Genomic DNA, 20,045 nt, shown 5'->3' on the forward strand with positions numbered 1-20,045 from the left:
TACAGGAAATACGTAGGCTGCGACCATGAAACCGGTACGGAATCGGTCTATAGCCCATGGTCAAAAATGATGGGCTATAACCCATCGTTTTTATTTAATTTTTTCAAATCTTTAAAAATGGTGAAAAACGGCGTGCTACAGTATGCCGTACGATATGGGCTATTAGACGAGCGTCTAAAAATGGGATAAAAAACGTCTAAAAATAGACGTCTAAAACACGTCTATTTTTAGACGTCTATTTTTAGTTTTTTTTTTTTTCTTAATTTGTAGTTTTAATGTGCAAATTAAACTTTTTTTTAATACTCTTATTTTGAAGAGATCGTCCACCGGAAGCTCATTAGATTAGCTCACTAGACAGTGCCGCTAGCTTATCCTAGTCAGAGTTCAGTTCAGTTCAGTTGTCAACTTGTCGGTCGGAGCTCAACGGTGGAACTTACTTACAGTTACAGCAACGTGGGCTCAAACCAGAGGTATGTTACCGTTACGTGCAACATGTGCTCATATTATAAATTATAGCTTAAACCGACATGTCTATCGATCACAACAGATTCAATGCTCAGCAATAATCCACTTTCCTTCCTTAATAATACAACAACGCTGCGTACTGCTAACTGGCTATAAAGCTGACCTCCATATCGCGAGAGTGAATTCCTTCTTACAAATAAATACTAATAAATCTATAGAACAAATCTACAAGGTGAAAACGCATACGCATTGCGACGCGTTTTAGCCTATGTTAGATATGTTCTTTTTTTGGCACGCCTCCTAGTCTGAACGAAAGTACAGTAGTCTGTCTGTCTGTCATGTCATATACTAGCCTAGCCCTGAAACATGACTGCCATGATGATTATCATGACAGTCATGACTTAATTGCACCCTGTTTTTGGCGCTCGCTACATTTACAACTTTTACGTATATATAAACATTCGGATTTCAAATATAAAGTACTCACAATTTGCACAATTTGCTGTTAGTTGCAGCACCAGCGATTAGAATTGCTGCATCCCGCGTTGTTTAATAAAAAGCATTTTTATCCGAGCGCCCCGGCTACTTTTTTCAAACGGGGTTCGTTTGGGAAATCCACAGTTGCACACCGGGAGCGCACTCGCCTATTAGTCTGTATTGGCAGGGCGGTCAGCGTACCTATATCGAACACACCGAGTGCCACCCTCCTCCCGACCGATAGGGGCGCGTAGTTGAAAGCCAATGGCAAAATATCAGCTCGGATAAAAATGCTTTTTATTAAACAACGCGGGATGCAGAAATTCTAATCGCTGGAGCTGCAACTAACTAACACCCGTGGGACACTTTGTGAGTACTTTATATTTGAAATCAGAATGTTTATATATACGTAAAAGTTGTAAATGTAGCGAGCACCAAAAACAGGGTGCAGTTAAGCCATGACTCTCGTATGAATACGAGTCATGAACCATGGCTAGTCATATACTAGTATGTCAACTTACTAAGTAGCTTTAATGCAACTAATGCATTGCATTGAGCATGAGCCTTTGAACCAACGGCTGCTGATGATAATTAATAATAAAGATTAGATGATCGATATAGTGCTTTCTCTTTGAGTTGTGTCCGTCACGGGTAACGTGCAGCCAACGGCTATGAGAGAGGTTTGAAACCAAGCCAAGGCAGTGTGACCGTCATGCTGTCTGATTATTAACTACAGCAAATCTTCACCCAGCACCATGCATTCTATTTTTACACACACACACACACACACACACACACACACACACACACACACACACACACACACACACACACACAGACGGCACCAATGCTTCCATTCAGAATTGGATTCCACTTTATTTTATTTCCACTTCATGTCACATCACACTACAGCTGTACAGAAGTGAGTCATTGATTATCAATATTAATTTAGATATGTACAGGAGGAAATGGCAGCTAATGTGTACATATTACATAAGGTACGTGACAGAAGTAGATAAGAAAGTAGGCAAATTAATGTTTCACAGATTCCTGGTGTGATGCAGTGCACTGTGCAAAAGGATTTACATGTATGTTGTGCAGCATATGTGATGATGATGGTTGTGTTTTTACCACAGATAATGGCCCTCACTCAAGTATCCTCCAACAAGTGTGCAGGCGGCTACCAGAAGGTGTTCGAACATGACAGGTAAGACGATGTAGTAGGACCATAGACTGTAAAATAATATGGACAAAGCGTTCTCCGGGTCTAACATGAGCGTAAAATGAGGCCTGTCAGTCCTTGTATTGTAAGTCGCCATCTTTCTAGATCCGTTTTAGCCCAGCTGGCCCATTGGCTGGCCCAGACAACGAGGCGGGACTTTCCCCCTTCTTCTCCGTTGGTTTTTATTTTGACTCGAGTGGGAGGGGAATCCCGATCATAGACTGTAACGGTAGCCACGCCCCTCAGAACATGCGCAACTTTATGGTCATTTTTTTAATAAATGGGACCATAATTTTCCAAAAAGAATATTATGACATTAGAAATGAGACTTTAAACTAGTAACTGGAAGCAGAAAGTATTCATGACCATGTTTATTAAGGTAATACAGTCTAGGTGAAGTTGGGCCCAAATACATGGACTTCTATGGGGCTATGGGTTTTTCTGGGTCCAATGACAGCGCCACAACAGGCCATTATATGAACTTTCAGGAAATCCCGATTTCCTCAGTGGCTTCACAAAATATCTGTCTGACTGCCCCCCTGAGTAGGACACAACGCGTGCGGTGCGGTTTCTGTCTCGTAGATTTCAGGGAGGGAGGGAAATACTAACTTAACGGTTAACTACATTAAAACATTTCGTAGGGGCGAGTCGTTTGGTATTCTTGGGTAAGACTGACGTTATGTATCTTTCAGGACCTTTCACTGCTTCGTCTCAACCATTACTCTATCTCCCTTTTTTAAACTAGCTCCTTGCCTTGCCACTCACCCTACACACTTCCACTTGGTTTGAGCATAGATATATAAATAATAGAGATGGCACTGGATGGGAGGGGAATCCTCGTGCCGTCTCCATTATTTATATTATCTATACTCAAACCGAGTGGAAGTGTGTTGGGCGAGTGGCGAGGAGCTAGTTTCAAAAAGGCCCTATGGCTCTGGTCTCAGCCACCTCGGTGTATTTTTTGACATTCCGTTTCTCTCCAAAGTTGAATGTTGCCAATACTGTTGGAGCAGCCATAAACTACACAGGTTCATCCTGAGGTTCTGGGCATCTTTGTAAAGTTAGTGTTAGTAAAAAGCAGGTAAAAGAGTAACGTTTGAGCAGACTAACATCAGTCACTTTCCCACCGCAGATATGTCGTCTCCACCTACAGGAAAGAGGAAATAGTTCGCTGTGACCATGAGACTGAATTTGTCTATAGGCCTATCAATGACGTCATTTTCAATGTTAATCATCTATGTCGTCAGGAATCTATTTTGCGCAAAGTTTCAGTCAGACCAACTTGACCAAGCAACCTCAGCATTGACTTCCATCCAGTGTAAAATATAAGTTTTTAAATGTTATAAAACGTTTCAAAAAATGTTTCACGTGTCCTTGGCTAGTGTGTCCCAGATTGTAACACACTGCTGCTGCTATGGAAATAAAGTTAAATATTAAATATTAAGATTATTCATCATAACCTTCCACGGATCATAACACTGTTATGGAAAATTGCAGCCCGACAGGAATGCATAAAAGACAAATGGATAACTTACAGAGTTATTATGTAGATAACTTTCTCTTTTATATTGTTAACGAAAAAATAAGCTGCAACTTTGTTGTAGGTTATTGTTCAACGATGTTGAAATGATAGAAAACCACAACCAATCATAATTGCCACTTTGCCAAAAAAGGGGGAAAAATGCTTGCTCATGTAGCGAGTGGCTCACCTCACAACCTCAGCCTGATGGCCCAAAAGTCTTAATATCTCCCAGAGTCATAGGGAATTCCCTTTGGCTTAGTGGTTAAGAGGTCAAAAGGGGGGTGAGAGTGTAGCAGAGTGGTTCACAACCTCAGCCTGATGGCCTAGAAGTCTAATATCTCCCCATAGTCATAGGGATATCCCTTTGGCTGTTGGCTTTTCACACAGGAGACCTGGGTTCGATTCCTGGGCATTGGATGGTGGGTGGGAGGGTAATGTCGGGTTTCTTCTCAATCTGTATAGTGTCTTGTCACAAATTGGGTTGTCATACTATAATAATGATTGAATTGAAATTAATTGAATTGAATTACATTTCTCTGCAGCACCGAGCTGAAGTGTAAGATGAAGTTTGCGGTCTACCTGCCCCCCAAGGCAGAGGGTGACGTGAAGTGTCCTGTCATGTACTGGCTCTCAGGTGAGTTGTCTACCCCCAAAAGAGAGATTAGACATTTTCCCAGGACCCATCCATCTTCAACCGCCTATCCGTAGTCGGGTCGTGGGGGCAACAGCTCCACCAGAGAGCTCCAGACTTCCCTCTCCAGAGCAACATTAGTGACTTCCTCCTGGGGGATCCAAGGCCAGAGAGTCGATGTGTTTCTTCCAAGTGCGCCTTGGTCTGCTCCGGGGTCTCCTCCCAGTGGGATGTGCCTCGAGGACCTCCCTAGGGAGACACCCGAGAGGCATCCTAACCAGACCCAATTGTTTTTAATTCATTGAAAATTTTAGTTTTTGGGGGGGGAATGTTTTTTGAAAATGTTTTGAAATTATAATAATTGGTGTGCAAGCCAACCGTTTCTCCTTCCATGGCCATAGCCACTTGCCCAAATGTGCTGACGTCACCTAATCACATTTGTGATGACTGCTATGGCCGTGTTTAGGCCAAAGAGTGTTTTTCATGCCAAACTAATGCTTGGAATGGATTCAGAATCCCCTAGTTTGACATTGTCACATGCTACTTAAAGCATGATGAAATTTGGAAAATGTTGCCTTATATTGGTCGTCTGTGGTGTGGTATACAAATATGGCCATAACCTTTTTCGGCGATGTTTCCGGCAGAGCAGTCTGCCTTCTCAGTAAAGGGGGCTATAACCTTTGGAACTCCTTTATTGCCTACGGTTCTAAAACTATAGAAGGATGGTAACGTGTTCTACAGAGGACTCAAACTATGGTTGAAATCAACTGTGTTCACATGTACAGCATTCTGACTGGTTACCTGAGTGATTATGTTTACTTTTGTATTGTAGGTTAATGTAATTCAATTTAACTTGATTATGAAATAATGAATACTGAAGTATGTTTTATTTTGAAATCCACCTATACCAGTCCACAAACTCCCCCTCTCTTCGGTTACGATAAATCTAAATGCTCTTAAGTTTTGTTAAAATAGGTTCCATCCATGTGGTGTTTATTTTAATATAGTACTGCGCTGCACAGACCACTGAAGCAGTTCTTTTGGAAGCAAAGCCAAATGTTACGGTAAAATAATATTTAAACAAGAACAACCAGGTGCTCCCGGGAGGTAAAAAGTGAACTATAGTGTAAAAGGACTTCCCATGTTCGAAACATCTTTTAAATAAATATAGGCTATCCCTCTGTGCCCGGATTGTCTGTTTTTAGTTTTAGTTTGATTGTTTTAAAGCCTTAAATTGTTTTTTATTTATACATTAAAGCTGTGTTGTTTTGCTTCGTTACCTCAGCGCTACATCGTGCGGTTGGAGCACTTTTGTTCTGGCTGATTTCCAGGCTGCCTTTAGTGGCTGTCATGCCCAAAATAAGATCTCACAGGTGGACAGAAGAAGTGCTGACAGCATGACCGCCAGTGTCTCTGGTGCTTATAAAACCTCCATGTGGTGCATGGCAGTGGCTTAGGCTGACTGAGGGACCTCTCAGTCAAGGTCAGTTTGCTGTTGAATTACTGAGTAGTTATTTGGAGGAATGGGATAGTATTATTATTACTCTAGACTCAAGCGGGGCAGAAGCATGCCGCACTGGCGTGGGTGCATTCTCTGCAGCGAAACGGTTGACGCTGGCAACGTGAGGGAACGGCTCTGGTCAGTGATGATAAAGGGAAGAAGCGTCAAAAGGCCTCTCAACAGACTGGTCGGGGTTGGCACATATCTCATGCCTGCCGTGGCCAAGCCTGATAACGTTAGTGCTTCTACAAGCATCAGTGTGGCTGCGAGACAACTTCAGCCAACAGTCAACCAACAGTCAACCAAAATGATGTGGGCATTGAAGATGATGGACTCACATCATTCATCAGTAAGCCGGACCGTTCATGCAACACATGTCACTTAAACCTGGGCATGCCGTGGGCCAACAGTGAGTGAACATTTTCAAAAATGTTCAAATGTGGAAAAATAGCATCTACAACAAAGCTAAGGATGCATGTGCTGTTTGAAAATAGCATCTACAACAAAGCTAACGATGCATGTGCTGTTTGCTCAAGTCTTTGGTTCAAGAGTTATAGGTCAGGGCGAAAACATAATCTTGCAGGACTCACGTGCGTGGAGCAGAACGTCATGTTTGTGTGTGTGTTAGGCCTCACGTGCACATTCAGAATTCTGTGTGTCTGTGTGTGTGTGTGTGTGTGTGTGTGTGTGTGTGTGTGTGTGTGTACGTGTACGTGTACTGTTCAGGACTCACATGCACGGAGCAGAACGTCATCACCAAAGGAGGAATTCAGCAGGCTGCCGCCGACAATGGCATCATATTCGTCGCCCCGGATACGAGCCCACGTAGGAACAACACACACACACACACACACACCCCTTTGCTGTCAGGTGGAAACCATGTATGTCCAAAACCATTATTTGTCAGCAAACTCAAATATCCTTTGTCCCGACTCCCAAACAATGTTAAAACTGTTTGGTAGCCATAAACGTCTAGACGTCTAACCCATTCTGACCTGAGATCAGATTCATACGAGGTTTCCGCCGGACACACACTGGTCTGATGAACCCATTCTGACCTGAGATCAGATTCTAAAAATGTCAGTCGCTCTTCGATTTTTCAAAAATAGCAGACCTACAAGCTCGTATCGCGCCACTCGGTGGCGCGATATGAGCTTGTAGATCTGCTATTTTTCAATGGCTAAAGCATAACATGATGCTGACACCAAAATGGGTGCCCGGTCAGAATGGGCTAATTGCCAATTAAGTACCGGATGCCACGGACGACAAGACGTCTTCCCTTGGGAATTCAATTATTTATTTATTTTTTTGAAAATCCTCTAATCTGGTGTACAGGTGATGACATGCACATTACATGCATAATAGAATTGCAAATTATTTCTTTCTTTATAATGGGAGAATTGGCACTCAGAGCCTAAACTGGTGACCACCAGGTGGCGCTGAAAGAGTTAGGTAAGACATACCGTACTTAACTACTTTAAACGTCGTATCTCCATTTTGGGTGTGCCATTATAGGTGAAACATTTTAAACATAAAATATGACCTATACAAACGCGTTGTGATGGGATTTGAGATTGTAGATCTGCTTTCACCATTTAATGTGTGTGTGTGGGGGTGGGGCATAAAACGCTGGAACTTGGAGATACAAGGTTGTCACCCAAGAGCGACGCAACGCGCACCAGGCACTGGTGTAAAGCCCTAACCACACCAGAGGGACACCATGCAACTACTTGCAACATGCAACTACTTGCAACCATTATTATAATGGCAGTTGCAAGGAGTTGCATTGGTGTGGTTTGTTTTTTTGTGGGTAGTTGCGACTTGCAAGGAGTTGCAGCTAGTGTGGTTTGGGCCTAAAAGTGTGTCTTTAAATTATGCACACAACTGCAGCGAGAACAGAAATCAAAGCTGTCGACTTGGTGTCATTCTGTCTGTGTCTGTCTGTCTTGGGTCAGGTGGTTGTAACATCGAGGGTGAAGATGAGAGCTGGGACTTTGGTACAGGAGCTGGCTTCTATGTCAACGCCACCCAGGACCCCTGGAAGACCAACTACCGCATGTACGCCTACGTCACTGAGGAGGTATCTGGCATGATGCCTTCACCCCTGTAGTTAATGTGAAACAGTATCAGCGAGGGGGCTTTTTATAGCATGATTTATTTGCCCAAAATGCCTTGATATTGTGAAGATGATCTACCTTTTTTATTTATTTCTCCAAAGAAATTCTAAAGTGGCGAAAACCGATGTACAAGCTTACAACGCATTGTGAGCTTGTAGGTCGACTATTTGAGCTATTTCTGAAAATAAAATAAAATAAATCAAAGTATAAAAAATTTATTAAAACCAGGAAAGGACAACACTTATGTCATCTCACGATATTACAATATCCAAAATCGCAGAGATGATCTAGCCTTGTATAAAAATTTATATATTTTATTTCATTTTTCAGAGCTGCTTTTCATGTTTTAATTGATTTACTTATTTTACTATCATACTATAATTAACTCAACGTCTGAATGAATGTGGTCAATGCCTGTGTGAAAAGTGGGAGCGATTGGTGCAGGCGGTGAGGAGATACTGCGGTGTTTCTGACATTCATTCAGACATTGAGTTAATTGTCTCCACCAGGCCGAAGGCATGGGGGGAGAGTATGTTTTGCACTCCGTCCGTCCGTCCGTGTGTGTGTCCGTGAGCAGCTAATCTCCGGCACCGTTAACCCGGTCGATGCCAAATTTTGCACACACACTCCCTGGATGCCAACGATGAACCTCTGCCCCAAAATTTCCAGAACGGCCTGTTATAGCGCCACCAGGAGGCCGCTTTGTGCAAAACAAGTTTTTGCACAGTACACCTACAGATTTTGTCCAAACATCACGCAAATTGGTACACAGTCTCTCTAGAGCCATTAAACGAAACGGGTCTTTCAGATTTCTCAGACTCCATCCTGATTGGTTAAGATTGGCTTCCAAAGTTCACAGGAGTGCTCAGTTTCAAACAAAATGCTGCAAATCATGAACACATCGCGTGATTTCCGGGGCCGAGGAAGAAATGCCACATGAACAATTTCAACTCAGCCTCAAGGTGGCGCTATAACTGGCCGAAAAGTGTTTTTACCTCTAATTTTCATTGTTTTGTTCCACTTTTGCTGTGGCAATGTAAACGTCACACACACACACACCCAAACAAACATGTTTAAATTACTCCTAAACATTTTGCCAAACATCACACACTCTCCTATCCTCCTGGTGGAGACCTGTGCCCAGAAGGGCACTTTTTCTAGTTATAGTATGATGTTGAGGTTCTCTCTGGGAGTAACAAGGATGAATGGATTAGGATCAGGAACGAGTACATCAGAGGGACAGCGTATGTCAGATGTTTTGGAGATAAAGCCTGAAAGGCCAGAATGAGATGGTTTGGACACGTACAGAGGAGGGATAGTGAGTATATCGGTAGAAGGATGTTGAGGTTGGAACTGCCAGGCAGGAAGCCTATGGAGGAAGACCAAAGAGAAGATTTATGGATGTAGTGAAAGAGGACATGAAATGAGTTGGTGTGAGAGAAGAGGCAGAGGACAGGGTGAGATGGAGGCAGATGATTCGCTGTGGCGACCCCTGTAGGGAAAAGCCGAAAGGAGAAGAAGAACGTGTCTTTTATCTTTTTTCCTGTTTGTTCTAGAGATGTCCCGATACTGTATCGGTATCGGATTGGCCCTTATTTGGTCTTGTCGGTATCGGCAAATATGCCAGTCTAACCACCGGCATATTTGCCAGTGGTTAGACTGTAAGGGGTGTAAGCGGTTGAAACTATGGCAGGTAAATAAAATGTTGGGGCATGTGGAGTTTGCTTTCGAGTTGCCCAAACTGCAAGTGCACATTTAAGTGAGGAGCCTGCTATAAACACTTGTTCTTTGTTTTGTTTTATCTAAGTGAATGTACTGTAAGTGAATTGATCATTTGGGAAATGTAGAATACCAATCCCACAGTTAATGTGTGTAGTCACATTGCCCTCTTCTGGCAACATTGGTGTACTGCTGCGGTTACAACTACTCTTTTCTTTTTGTACCCGTTTAACAAGACTTCCTTGAGCACTGATCAACTTCTCCCTCCTCAGCTCCCCAAGCTGATCAACGCCAACTTCCCTGCTGACCCCGACAGGATGTCCGTCAGCGGTCACTCGATGGGCGGCCACGGGGCGCTCATCTGTGCCCTGAAGAACCCTGGGAAATACAAGGTACACAATTAAATAGGCAGGGGGAGAGTCGAAAGATTGTTCTTGTTGTTGATGAGAAAAAGAAAAAGGCCCCCTCACTCACACATTAGAAGGACAATATCAGTCACAAGAACCAACTTAAGTTTGAAGTTACAATGGATTTGTATAGGAAAGGGGCGTGTCTGATCAAATAAATATGAATTGTTTCTCTGCGAGGTACGAATATATTCGTACCGCCCAGCTATGGGACGTTATCAGCCAGGTATGTGCATGTTCGTACCCCCTCGTATACTCCGTGCATATAGTGGTTGAGCCCCAGAGCAGCTGTTAAAGGGAAACTTCACCCTTTTTGTAAAAAAGTATATGTTAATGACGTTTAGAAGATTTGGAAAACTTTGTGTGTAATATGTGGTTTTAGATATTTTAGATTTTAGCAGTGAGCCCAGTGTCTCTGATGTCATGGACACTGGACTCACTTACTTTCTGGACTACATGTTGTCTCAGTAAGACAGCCCTCCCCCTATCCACAAGGAGGAGCAGTGCACCAAAGCATTGTGGGAATTGTAGTCCAGGAAGGAAGTAAGACCAGTGTCCATGACATCAGAGACACTGTGCTCACTGCTACAATCTAAAATATCTAAAACCACATATTACACACATTAAGACCCTCAGGAAAGTGTTCTAAATCTTCTAAATGACATTAACGTATATGTTTTTGCAAAAGTGGTGAAGTGTCCCATAACATTGATCATTGGTTGCTATGCAATGCCTCCGTCACCACCAACCGCTCTCCATTTACCTCGGTTCAAAGCAGGATTTTCAAACTCCATAAGTCGGAATCTAGGAGCGCTGTCCTTGGTGATCGTCAGCCATCCAAAGTTCGGATGTCATTTGTGACTTTATCTCGCATCGCTCCCGACATGTAAACGTTTCTGGAGACAGGTAAACGTGTCTGCTAATGCTAATGCTAATACACTGACCCCACGGCGCGTATTCAGAGCGTCAAGGACAGGTAAACGTGTCTGCTAATGCTAATACACTGACACCACGGTGCGTATTCAGAGCGTCAAGGACAGGTAAACGTGTCTGCTAATGCTAATGCTAATACACTGACACCACGGCGCGTATTCAGAGCGTCAAGCTGTGACTCCGCCCACCCCCGGGGGAAGTTGTGATTTTCTCTCGTTCGCTGCAGTGCAATTTGCGGCATTTCCAAAACAATATTGCGCAGAGTAACGATTAACAAACGTATTTGCAATGCCATACGTTGAAAGATCTGTTGCCCGTGGACAAGGCACGCTACCTCCGCAAGTTAGATATTATCAGCATAGATGTTTGTTCGTATGTGATTAAGGATTGGACCAAGCATTGGCAGCCATAGAAAATTCTTACCCCGGGCTAAAATCGGATGTGACATTTGTGGGCGTTCCTGCCTAGCTTGGTGTCGATGTATGATAGCACATGGTTGCAGTGAGTGTGTGCACAGGGCTGCAGCGAGGAGGGAATGATTATCTTAAAGTGGACGCAGGCGGTGGCACAGGTTAACTACGTTTAGGCTAGAGTTAAATGTCTAAATACTGAAACAAGTAACTGCCTGGAGTTTATCCATTTAAACACCTTGTACTGTAGCTTTCATTATTGGACAGTCTAGACTCTAGCCAGTTGCTCATACAGCATACTGGTATACTGTACACACAAGTGGTTTATGACATTTTTATGTCAAGGTCCTACAAATTGATATGAATTTGACCCTGGACCTGCATTTGAAAAGGATTTTGTGCCAGGAAGCCCATAAGAGAGGACTTGTTCATTACGAAAATAACAGATCTACAAGCTGACAACGTGCCACGATGTGTAAAGTGCAGATTTAGATCGGCTAGCCGAAAGATGCCATGAGGTTCAAGTGTTTAAGCGGTTCCTCATTTTGTTTTGGCGACCCCCTGGAACCCCCTCAAGGACCCCGTTTGCTCTCTGGACCCCCATGTTGATTTCTCTCTTCCCACTCTCCTTTTCTCCCTCTCTCATGGTCTCTCTCTTTCTCTTATAGGCGGTGTCTGCCTTTGCTCCCATCTGTAACCCCATGCAGTGTCCCTGGGGCCAGAAGGCCTTTTCAGGCTACCTGGGGCCAGACAAGTCCACCTGGGAGGTACGTGATGACGGCGCTCAGGGAAATATCATAAGACATGAAATGACACTGAAAATGAAACGAGTCATGTAAGGGCCTAGCCTTAACCCATTCAGGGCGGGAACCCCTTTTGGTGTTAGCATTATGCTATGCTTTAGCTATAGAAAAATAGCAGATCTACAAGCTCATAGCTTTTTCCGAAAACTGTCAAACAGACATTTTTAGAATCTGATCTCAGGTCAAAATGGGTTAATGGCATTGTGCCACTACACCCGCCTACCTAAACGCTCACCTCACGTTGAAATTGAATTATCAGCAGTGTTGATTTTGTCGACTAAAACTATGACGAAAATGGTTCGGCGACTACCTTTTTTCACTGACTAAAACCAAATGGGACTAAATGAAAACTAAGCTATGATGACTAAGCCTAAATATATTGACAATTTCGTCAACAAATAACAACTAGATTAAAATGTGAGGAAGGGACTAATGGACAAGAGATCCAGTAAGTAAAAGACAAGTCATTTTACACTTGGTTGCATGCTGAACATAGCCAATCTACAAGCTCACGAAGCATTGTGAGCTTGTAGATCGGCTATTTTCAGCAAGTGTAAAATCAGTCATTACGACTGCATCAAGTGATCAAGGCCCGCCAAAATACATTTCAGTCAACTAAATCAACTAGATTTAGTCGACTAAAACTAGACTAACACTAAACCATTCCAGGTGACTAAAAAAATGTGACTAAAACTAAATAAACTATTCAAGAGACTATGACTAAAAATCAACAGTGCTTCCAGTATGAAAAGCCCTCCATAACCCTCTCTCTGTCCAGGCTTATGACGCCACAGTGTTGGCGGCTTCCTACTCGGGGCCCGCGCTGGACATCCTGATCGACCAGGGCCGTGATGACCAGTTCCTGTCGGCCAGTCAACTCCTCCCCGACAACCTGATCGCCGCCTGCTCTGAGAAGAAGATCCCTGTGGTTTTTAGACTGCAGCCGGTCAGTACCTTTTCGTCCACACAACACATTCGCTGCTGTCAGGAGGAAACCTCATAACTCCATTTTTTAAGTTTTTGTTTTTTTGGGCATAAATCAGTGCTATTGAACACTGTGTTGTTTCGAAAATATTAAACCAATGGAAAGTAGTAAAAAGTGCTTTGGATAAAAACCTCTTAACTCCATTGGACCCTCAAAATATCTGCTAAAGCAACTAACTCCACCACCTGTCCCCCTCTCATGGAAGTAATTGACAATAATAAAGTTACACCAACTTTGATGAGGCTGTATTGCTTTGTTTTAAAAAATATAAGGTTTTCTTTATTTCCTGAAAATTGAACAATTTGGATTTATGACGTTTCCTCCCGACAGCAAAGATATATATTGTATAGGACAGTGGTACCTCTTTCATGTCAAGGAACATTATTTATTCTGCATTTTTGAGCCACGACCACCATGACATTCAGCCACTCGGATCCAAAACTAAAGAATATGTTGTTATCGTTGGATAAGATTTTGTCCAAATTCCATGCGGTACTGATGTTGGTACCATTATAATTAGTAGAGATAACAGGCAGATGTTGATCAAAATAACTTTTTTTTTTTTACTGTAGCAAAGATTAATATTCTTTCTATCTGGTCTCCGACAGGGTTATGACCACAGCTATTTCTTCATCTACTCGTTCATGAGCGACCACATCAAGCACCACGCCAAGTACCTGAACGCCTAAACGGAACCAACCAACCAACGAATGCCTGCATTGAACCAACACCGCAACGGGACCGTCCACATGCAAACAACTGCCTTCCGTTCAGACTCGTTTTGTTGGGCCTTCAAACTATATGGCACTTAAAAACTAAAATGCTCTTAGAAGAACGCCTGTGGCTTTTTGCAATGTTTCTTTTGCAGCTGGCTTCTAAGATAGGTGAACAGTATTGACATTCACTGGTAAAATCACAGAGGACCATGTTGCTCTGCTTTCTTTTCACAATAAAAGCTTGATTATATTTTGTCTGATATCTTTTTCTTTTTTTTGTTGGTGGTAATGGCTTCCTGAATCGGCAGTATCATGCCCATGGTGAATTGTGTGAACAGCCAGAGTTAAGAGATAATGTGAAAAAGGGGGTGTTTAGGCATGTTAAGAGATTATTTAATTAGTTATGTTTGGGTTTAGCCCAGTGGTTCTCAAAGTGAGTTCCTGGGACCCGCAGGCGTTCTCACCCTGGGAGTCGCAAGCCCTCGGGAGGGTCGCCCTTAGCGCCGTGAGAACTATATTCAGTCAGAAATGACACAGTCCCCGGGCTCAGCCGGCTGTGAAGCCATATCTTTGACTGCTCAATTATTTGAATGTGACATCTATTTATAAATGCACCGTGTCTCTGTCTGTCTGTACTGTATATGTACGTGTGTACATCTGTAATGCACATGACTCGTGAACCGTTCGTACTGCTAGAGTGACAGTGTACAAATGGAACCAAATAAACCTGTAAAGGTCCATTTGGTTGATGGGGCTGACACTCTATGACACGGCAGGCGATCTGCCCGAGTTTATCCAGAGTCACCAAAGCCACAAGTGTGTAGTATAGAGGGTATGCACATAACATCATCATCATACCCGGAAGTTATGCAGGAACGCCTACTTGGCAAAAAAATACTTTTCTGGCTTTGACAGCCCATACTTATACATTAGGGGCAGCGGTGGCCGAACAGTTTGCGGAGCGGTCTTGATACCGGAAGGTCGCCAGTTCGCATCCCCGGACCGGCACGTTAAACCTGCCTGGATGGTAACCGTAAGGTTGCCAGTTCGAACCCGGGCTCCCCCAGAGTTACTGTCGAAGTGTCCTTGAGCAAGACACTGAACCCCTAATTGCTCCCGATGTGCTAGTTGGTGTCTTGCATGGTTTCCGCTGCCATCGGTGTATGAATGTGTGTGTGAATGGGTGAATGTAATGCACAATCTCTGTAAAGCGCCTTGGATAAAGGCGCTATATAAATGCACCATTTACCATGAAATGTTCTATATGAGCAGGGTGTACTAAGCCAAGCAGTCGTTTGCTTAGTCCACTTCCCTGGGTAAACAAATAACTTTGCTTTGCTTTGCTTTGCTTATACATCCAAACAGAAGTCAATCTTATTGCATTCAATTATGTTAAACATTAAATTCACTTTTAAAAGTCACTTTGCCACTCGATTTCCCATTCACTTTATGCAATCCTCGGGAACTCTGGAAGTTACTAAACAACCAACTAGGCTGTGGTCAGAAACTAAAAACCAGGTTTACTAACATAAACATCAAATCGAATAACACCCTCATCACTGACAAGCTTGATGTAGCCAACCACCTGAACATCTTCTTTACAAACATTGCAACAAAGCTGGTTAGCAAACTGCCCTCCCACTCTGGGCGTTTTGGTGTAGAGCACATCAAAGCCTTCTACAAAAACCTTGGTGTTTGTAAAGATGATTTCAAAATGGCAATGGTAACAACCGAGGAGGTACTTAAAAAACTGAGTACCCTCCAACCCCACAAGGCCACTGGCCATGACAATATCCCCTCCAAATTTCTCAGAGACTCAGCCTTTTCCATAGCTCCAGTCATCACCCACATAGTTAACCTCTCCATCAAACAGGGACAGGTCCCCCAAGATTTTAAACTGGCAAAAGTAACCCCCTTGTACAAAAAAGGGAGTAAATTAGAACCCGGCAACTACCGCCCTATTTCTATTCTAAGCTCCATCTCGAAAGTGATGAAAAAAATAGTCTATGAACAGGTTGAAAAGTATCTTGCCACTAATAAATTGCTGTACGAGTTCCAATCTGGTTTCAGAACATCCCACTCCACTGACACATGCCTCCTCTATTTGAGCGACCACATCAAACACGAGGTGGACGCTGGAAAATACTGCGGCATGGTCAAGCTGGACCTCCAAAAGGCTTTTGACACCGTGAACCACTCCATACTGGTTAACAAGCTTAAAGCTATTGGTTTTGATAGCACATCAGTGAGCTGGATGCAATCCTACCTGGAGGGGAGAGAACAGATGGTGGAGGTGAACGGAACACTGTCCCCTCCCCTCCCAGTGAGCTGTGGCGTCCCACAAGGAAGCATACTAGGGCCTTTACTGTTCCTAATATATGTTAACGACATGACTTCAGCTTGTGACTGCAACTTGTTCCTGTTCGCAGATGACTCAGCACTGCTGGTCTCGGACAGGAACAAACTGCAGGTTGAAAAGACCCTCAGCTCTGAACTCGGTAGAATCTGCACCTGGCTCGCTGATAACAAACTATCCTTACACCTGGGAAAAACTGAATCCATCCTCTTCGGATCAAATAGTAATCTCAGCAAGGCAGATGGCTTCTTGGTTAGAGTGGGTGACAATATTATCACACGAAAAGATCAAATTACCTACCTAGGTTCCATCCTGGAGGCCAATCTTTCCGGTGATAAGATGGCCACCAACGTAATCAAAAAAGTCAATCAAAGAACAAGATTCCTTTACAGGATCTCCTCACTGGTCAGCAAAAACACCTTGAAGACCTTAACAGGAGCCCTCGTACAAGGTTTCTTTGACTATGCATCCACCTCTTGGTACCACAGCACCTCAAAGGCCCTTAAAACAAGGCTCCAGACCTCCCAAAACAAACTGGTCAGGCTCCTACTTGGCCTCACCCCCCGAACCCACCTCACCCCTGCCCACTTTGACTGGCTGGGATGGCTTAGGGTCGACGACAGAGTACAGCATCTTGCAATGGGTCTGGTCCACAAGATTCGATACACCACCAAGATACCCATGTACCTGTCTAAATACTTCCTTAATGTAAACGAAGTCCACACCCACAACACCAGAGGGAGTGCAACAAACCATGTACAACCCAGATTCGGCACAAACAAGGGACTAAATTCTTTTCGCTCCTATGCCACCAAAATGTGGAACGCCCTACCAACAGTCATTAAGACATGTGAATCCCTTGACTCCTTCAAAACCGCTCTCAAAGGGCACCTACGGATGGCTGCAATTCGAAACTGGCCTCTGTAAAATCTGAATCCCCCCCCCCACCCCATTTCCCCTCACTGTATATATATCTTTTCCCTTTTTGCTTCCTATATGATGAATTCCTGTTCTGTTCTTTAGCTACATAGAAGTGTCTATTTGTATGTCTCTAAATGTTTTGATGAATTGAACAATGTGGACCCTGTTGTAAACAAGTGTAATGCTTAATTGGGTCGTCCACTCACAGTTAACAGTCTTTGTATTGAGTTTGTGCTTAAAATGTACTGTAAATTCTACAAACTGTTAATAAATATTTCAATCAATCAATCAAAAACCCGGATGTAACGTAGAAAGACTACAATGACTACAAGAAAATCGCGGCAAAAAACTCGCGGGCGTGGCCTCACGTCACACCGGAAGGAAGTGACGGCCCCCTTCAAATACGGAAGAGAAACGTGGAGGGGGGTTTGGTCAGTGTTTGTTGGATAGTTGCCACGTCACCATGTCCGCCGCCTCGTCGTCGTGTCCGCAGCAGCAAGGTAAGCAATGAAATGTTATTTAATACTTAAACGTTGTTGTTGTTGTTCAAACATCTGTTATCACTTTATATGATGTTACTTGTTGTGATGTTTATATATTATGATCGTACTTTTTTGTAGCACCGTGTTCCAGTAGCCGAACGGTTAGCGTCGGGGGTTAGTGAACCAAAGGACCCGGGTTCTAGTCCCACTCGAGGACTGAGAGTTTTTCTGCTTTCTTACAAAAAAACACATTTGTTTTAGCATCTCGTCGAGGTCCATTATTCATTCAGCATTTGTTGAGCCTCAAATGGTGGTCCGTGACTCAGATACTGAATGAATAAAGGACCTCGACTTGAAGCAAAAACAGTTTTGTTTGTTAAGAAGAAAACAAACTCGACTCGGAAGTGAACCCGGGCCCCTACGTTCACTAACCATCGATTTTAACCATTCGGCTACTGGATCACAGCTTTGTAAGGTAGTAGTATCATTTATAAACACAACAAGTAACTTCATAGGCGACATGTTTGAGCCACGGACTACCATTTTGACTCTCACAATGGTGGTCCGTGGCTCAAATGCTGAATAAATGATCGACTAGAGGTGAAAAGAGCTAACCTGACCTGACGCTGCCAGATCCAAGAAGCTTGCTACACAAATTTGTTTCACAGCTTAATACCGCCCCCATCTGGCAGCGTCAGGTTAGAAAAGAGTTTTGTTTGGTTGGTAAAAGCACAAAACATTCTGGTAAATTGTCGGGAAGCAAACAAACATTCTTTGAAATTGGCCGGAAAAGATCCCAGGCACTAATGTTAATAAGGCACAGTCACTAACCGCTCTCCTACAGTAATACATACAACAAAGGATTAAAAGCAATCTTCTACATTCTCTGTTTTTTTGGGAAATTAAGCAGATGCTTAACAATTAAACTATTGAGTGTAAAGATCTACTATTGGAGTCCATTTGGTTACCTAAATTAAATTGCTCTATATTGTGACAGTAATCATTGCTATAGAGTGTGTTCAGTACAGTGTTAAATAATTCTATAGTGTGACAGTAATCATTGCTATAGAGTGTGTTCAGTTACAGTGTTAAATAATTCTATAGTGTGACAGTAATCATTGCTAGAGTGTGTTCAGTAACAGTGTTAAATAGCTTTATAGTGTGACAGTAATCATTTATAGAGTCTGTTCAGAAACAGTGTTAAATAGCTCTATATTGTGACAGTAATCATTGCTATAGCCCTCCAAGCAGAACCCAAATGCTACTGAAGTTTCTGACATTTGTTCGACCCAGTGCATTGGGTCCTGTTCCTCGTCGTCCATGCCACCTGATTAAAACATTTACTGGCTCATGTTTACATGTTAAAACGCCTCCCCGCGGTCTTTGACGATATTCTTCAGTATGAGGCTTTCTGAATATGTAAAGTATAAGTACACATACATACCTTTGCGAATATCTCCTGTGGCGCGGAAGCCGTTAAGTATTTTTAATATATGTTTGCCCGATTTGGAAGCTTGGATTCTTCTTGTTTATTGACACCTCATTGTACCGCCTATCTGGCTAGCTAGTGGCGCTATAGCTATGACACAGCAGATCAGAGGCAGGGACGTAGCCTCACAAGCCAACCGCACACCGGGAGGCGGTACAATAAACGGTAAACAAACAAGAAGAAATAAAGCGACCAAATCGGTCAAACAAAGATTAAAAATACTTAACGGCTTCCGCGCCACAGGAGATATTCGCACCGGGATGTATAGCTACTTAAAGTTACCGAATTCAGAATAACTCAAGGAAAATAATGGCGTCACATGCCGCGGGGCCTATTTTAGAGAGAATCTCCACATCCGCATTTAGGAATTTCCATACGAAAATACAGTAGCGAGCAGGGACCCAACGTAAAACTCAACAAAATATCAAAAAAGTTTTACGTAGGGTCCCGAAAGGGGCTATCATTGCTATAGAGTCTGTTCAGAAACAGTGTTAAATAGCTCTATATTGTTACAGTAATCATTGCTATAGAGTGTGTGTTCAGTAACAGTGTTAAATAATTCTATAGTGTGACAGTAATCATTGCTAGAATGTGTTCAGTAACAGTATTAAATAGCTCTATATTGTGACAGTAATCATTGCTATAGTGTTTGTTCAGTAACAGAGAACTTTTTCTGAAACGGCAATTTTATCCAATCAGGAACGCAGTCAGGATACAGATTAAACAAGTGGAATTGTAATGTAACAGACACAAATAGAACTGGAACATTAAGCTCATAAATAGCTACTTTCTCCTGATTGGCTGAAAATGTGTCACATATAACTGATTTTTATTTTAAAACCCCTTTCTATTTATTAAAGAGCTGGAGAGACAGGAATATTCCTGTTAC

General features: G+C 42.9%; 1 protein-coding gene across 1 annotated transcript; it reads left to right on the forward strand.

Moving 5' to 3' along the window:
- The first annotated feature begins 337 nt into the window (after positions 1 to 337).
- On the forward strand, positions 338 to 14,162 carry esd (esterase D/formylglutathione hydrolase). Its single transcript, XM_083776458.1, has 9 exons — positions 338 to 470; positions 2,079 to 2,149; positions 4,229 to 4,320; positions 6,545 to 6,643; positions 7,774 to 7,898; positions 9,927 to 10,046; positions 12,073 to 12,171; positions 12,986 to 13,153; positions 13,801 to 14,162. Exons 2-9 carry the CDS (start codon positions 2,082 to 2,084, stop codon positions 13,879 to 13,881), a joined length of 852 nt encoding a protein of 283 aa, XP_083632584.1. The 5' UTR covers positions 338 to 470; positions 2,079 to 2,081; the 3' UTR covers positions 13,882 to 14,162.
- Positions 14,163 to 20,045: the final 5,883 nt, after the last annotated feature.

The sequence above is a fragment of the Protomyctophum parallelum genome (assembly GCF_964188405.1).
Source record: "Protomyctophum parallelum genome assembly, chromosome: 11".
NCBI lineage: Eukaryota > Metazoa > Chordata > Actinopteri > Myctophiformes > Myctophidae > Protomyctophum > Protomyctophum parallelum.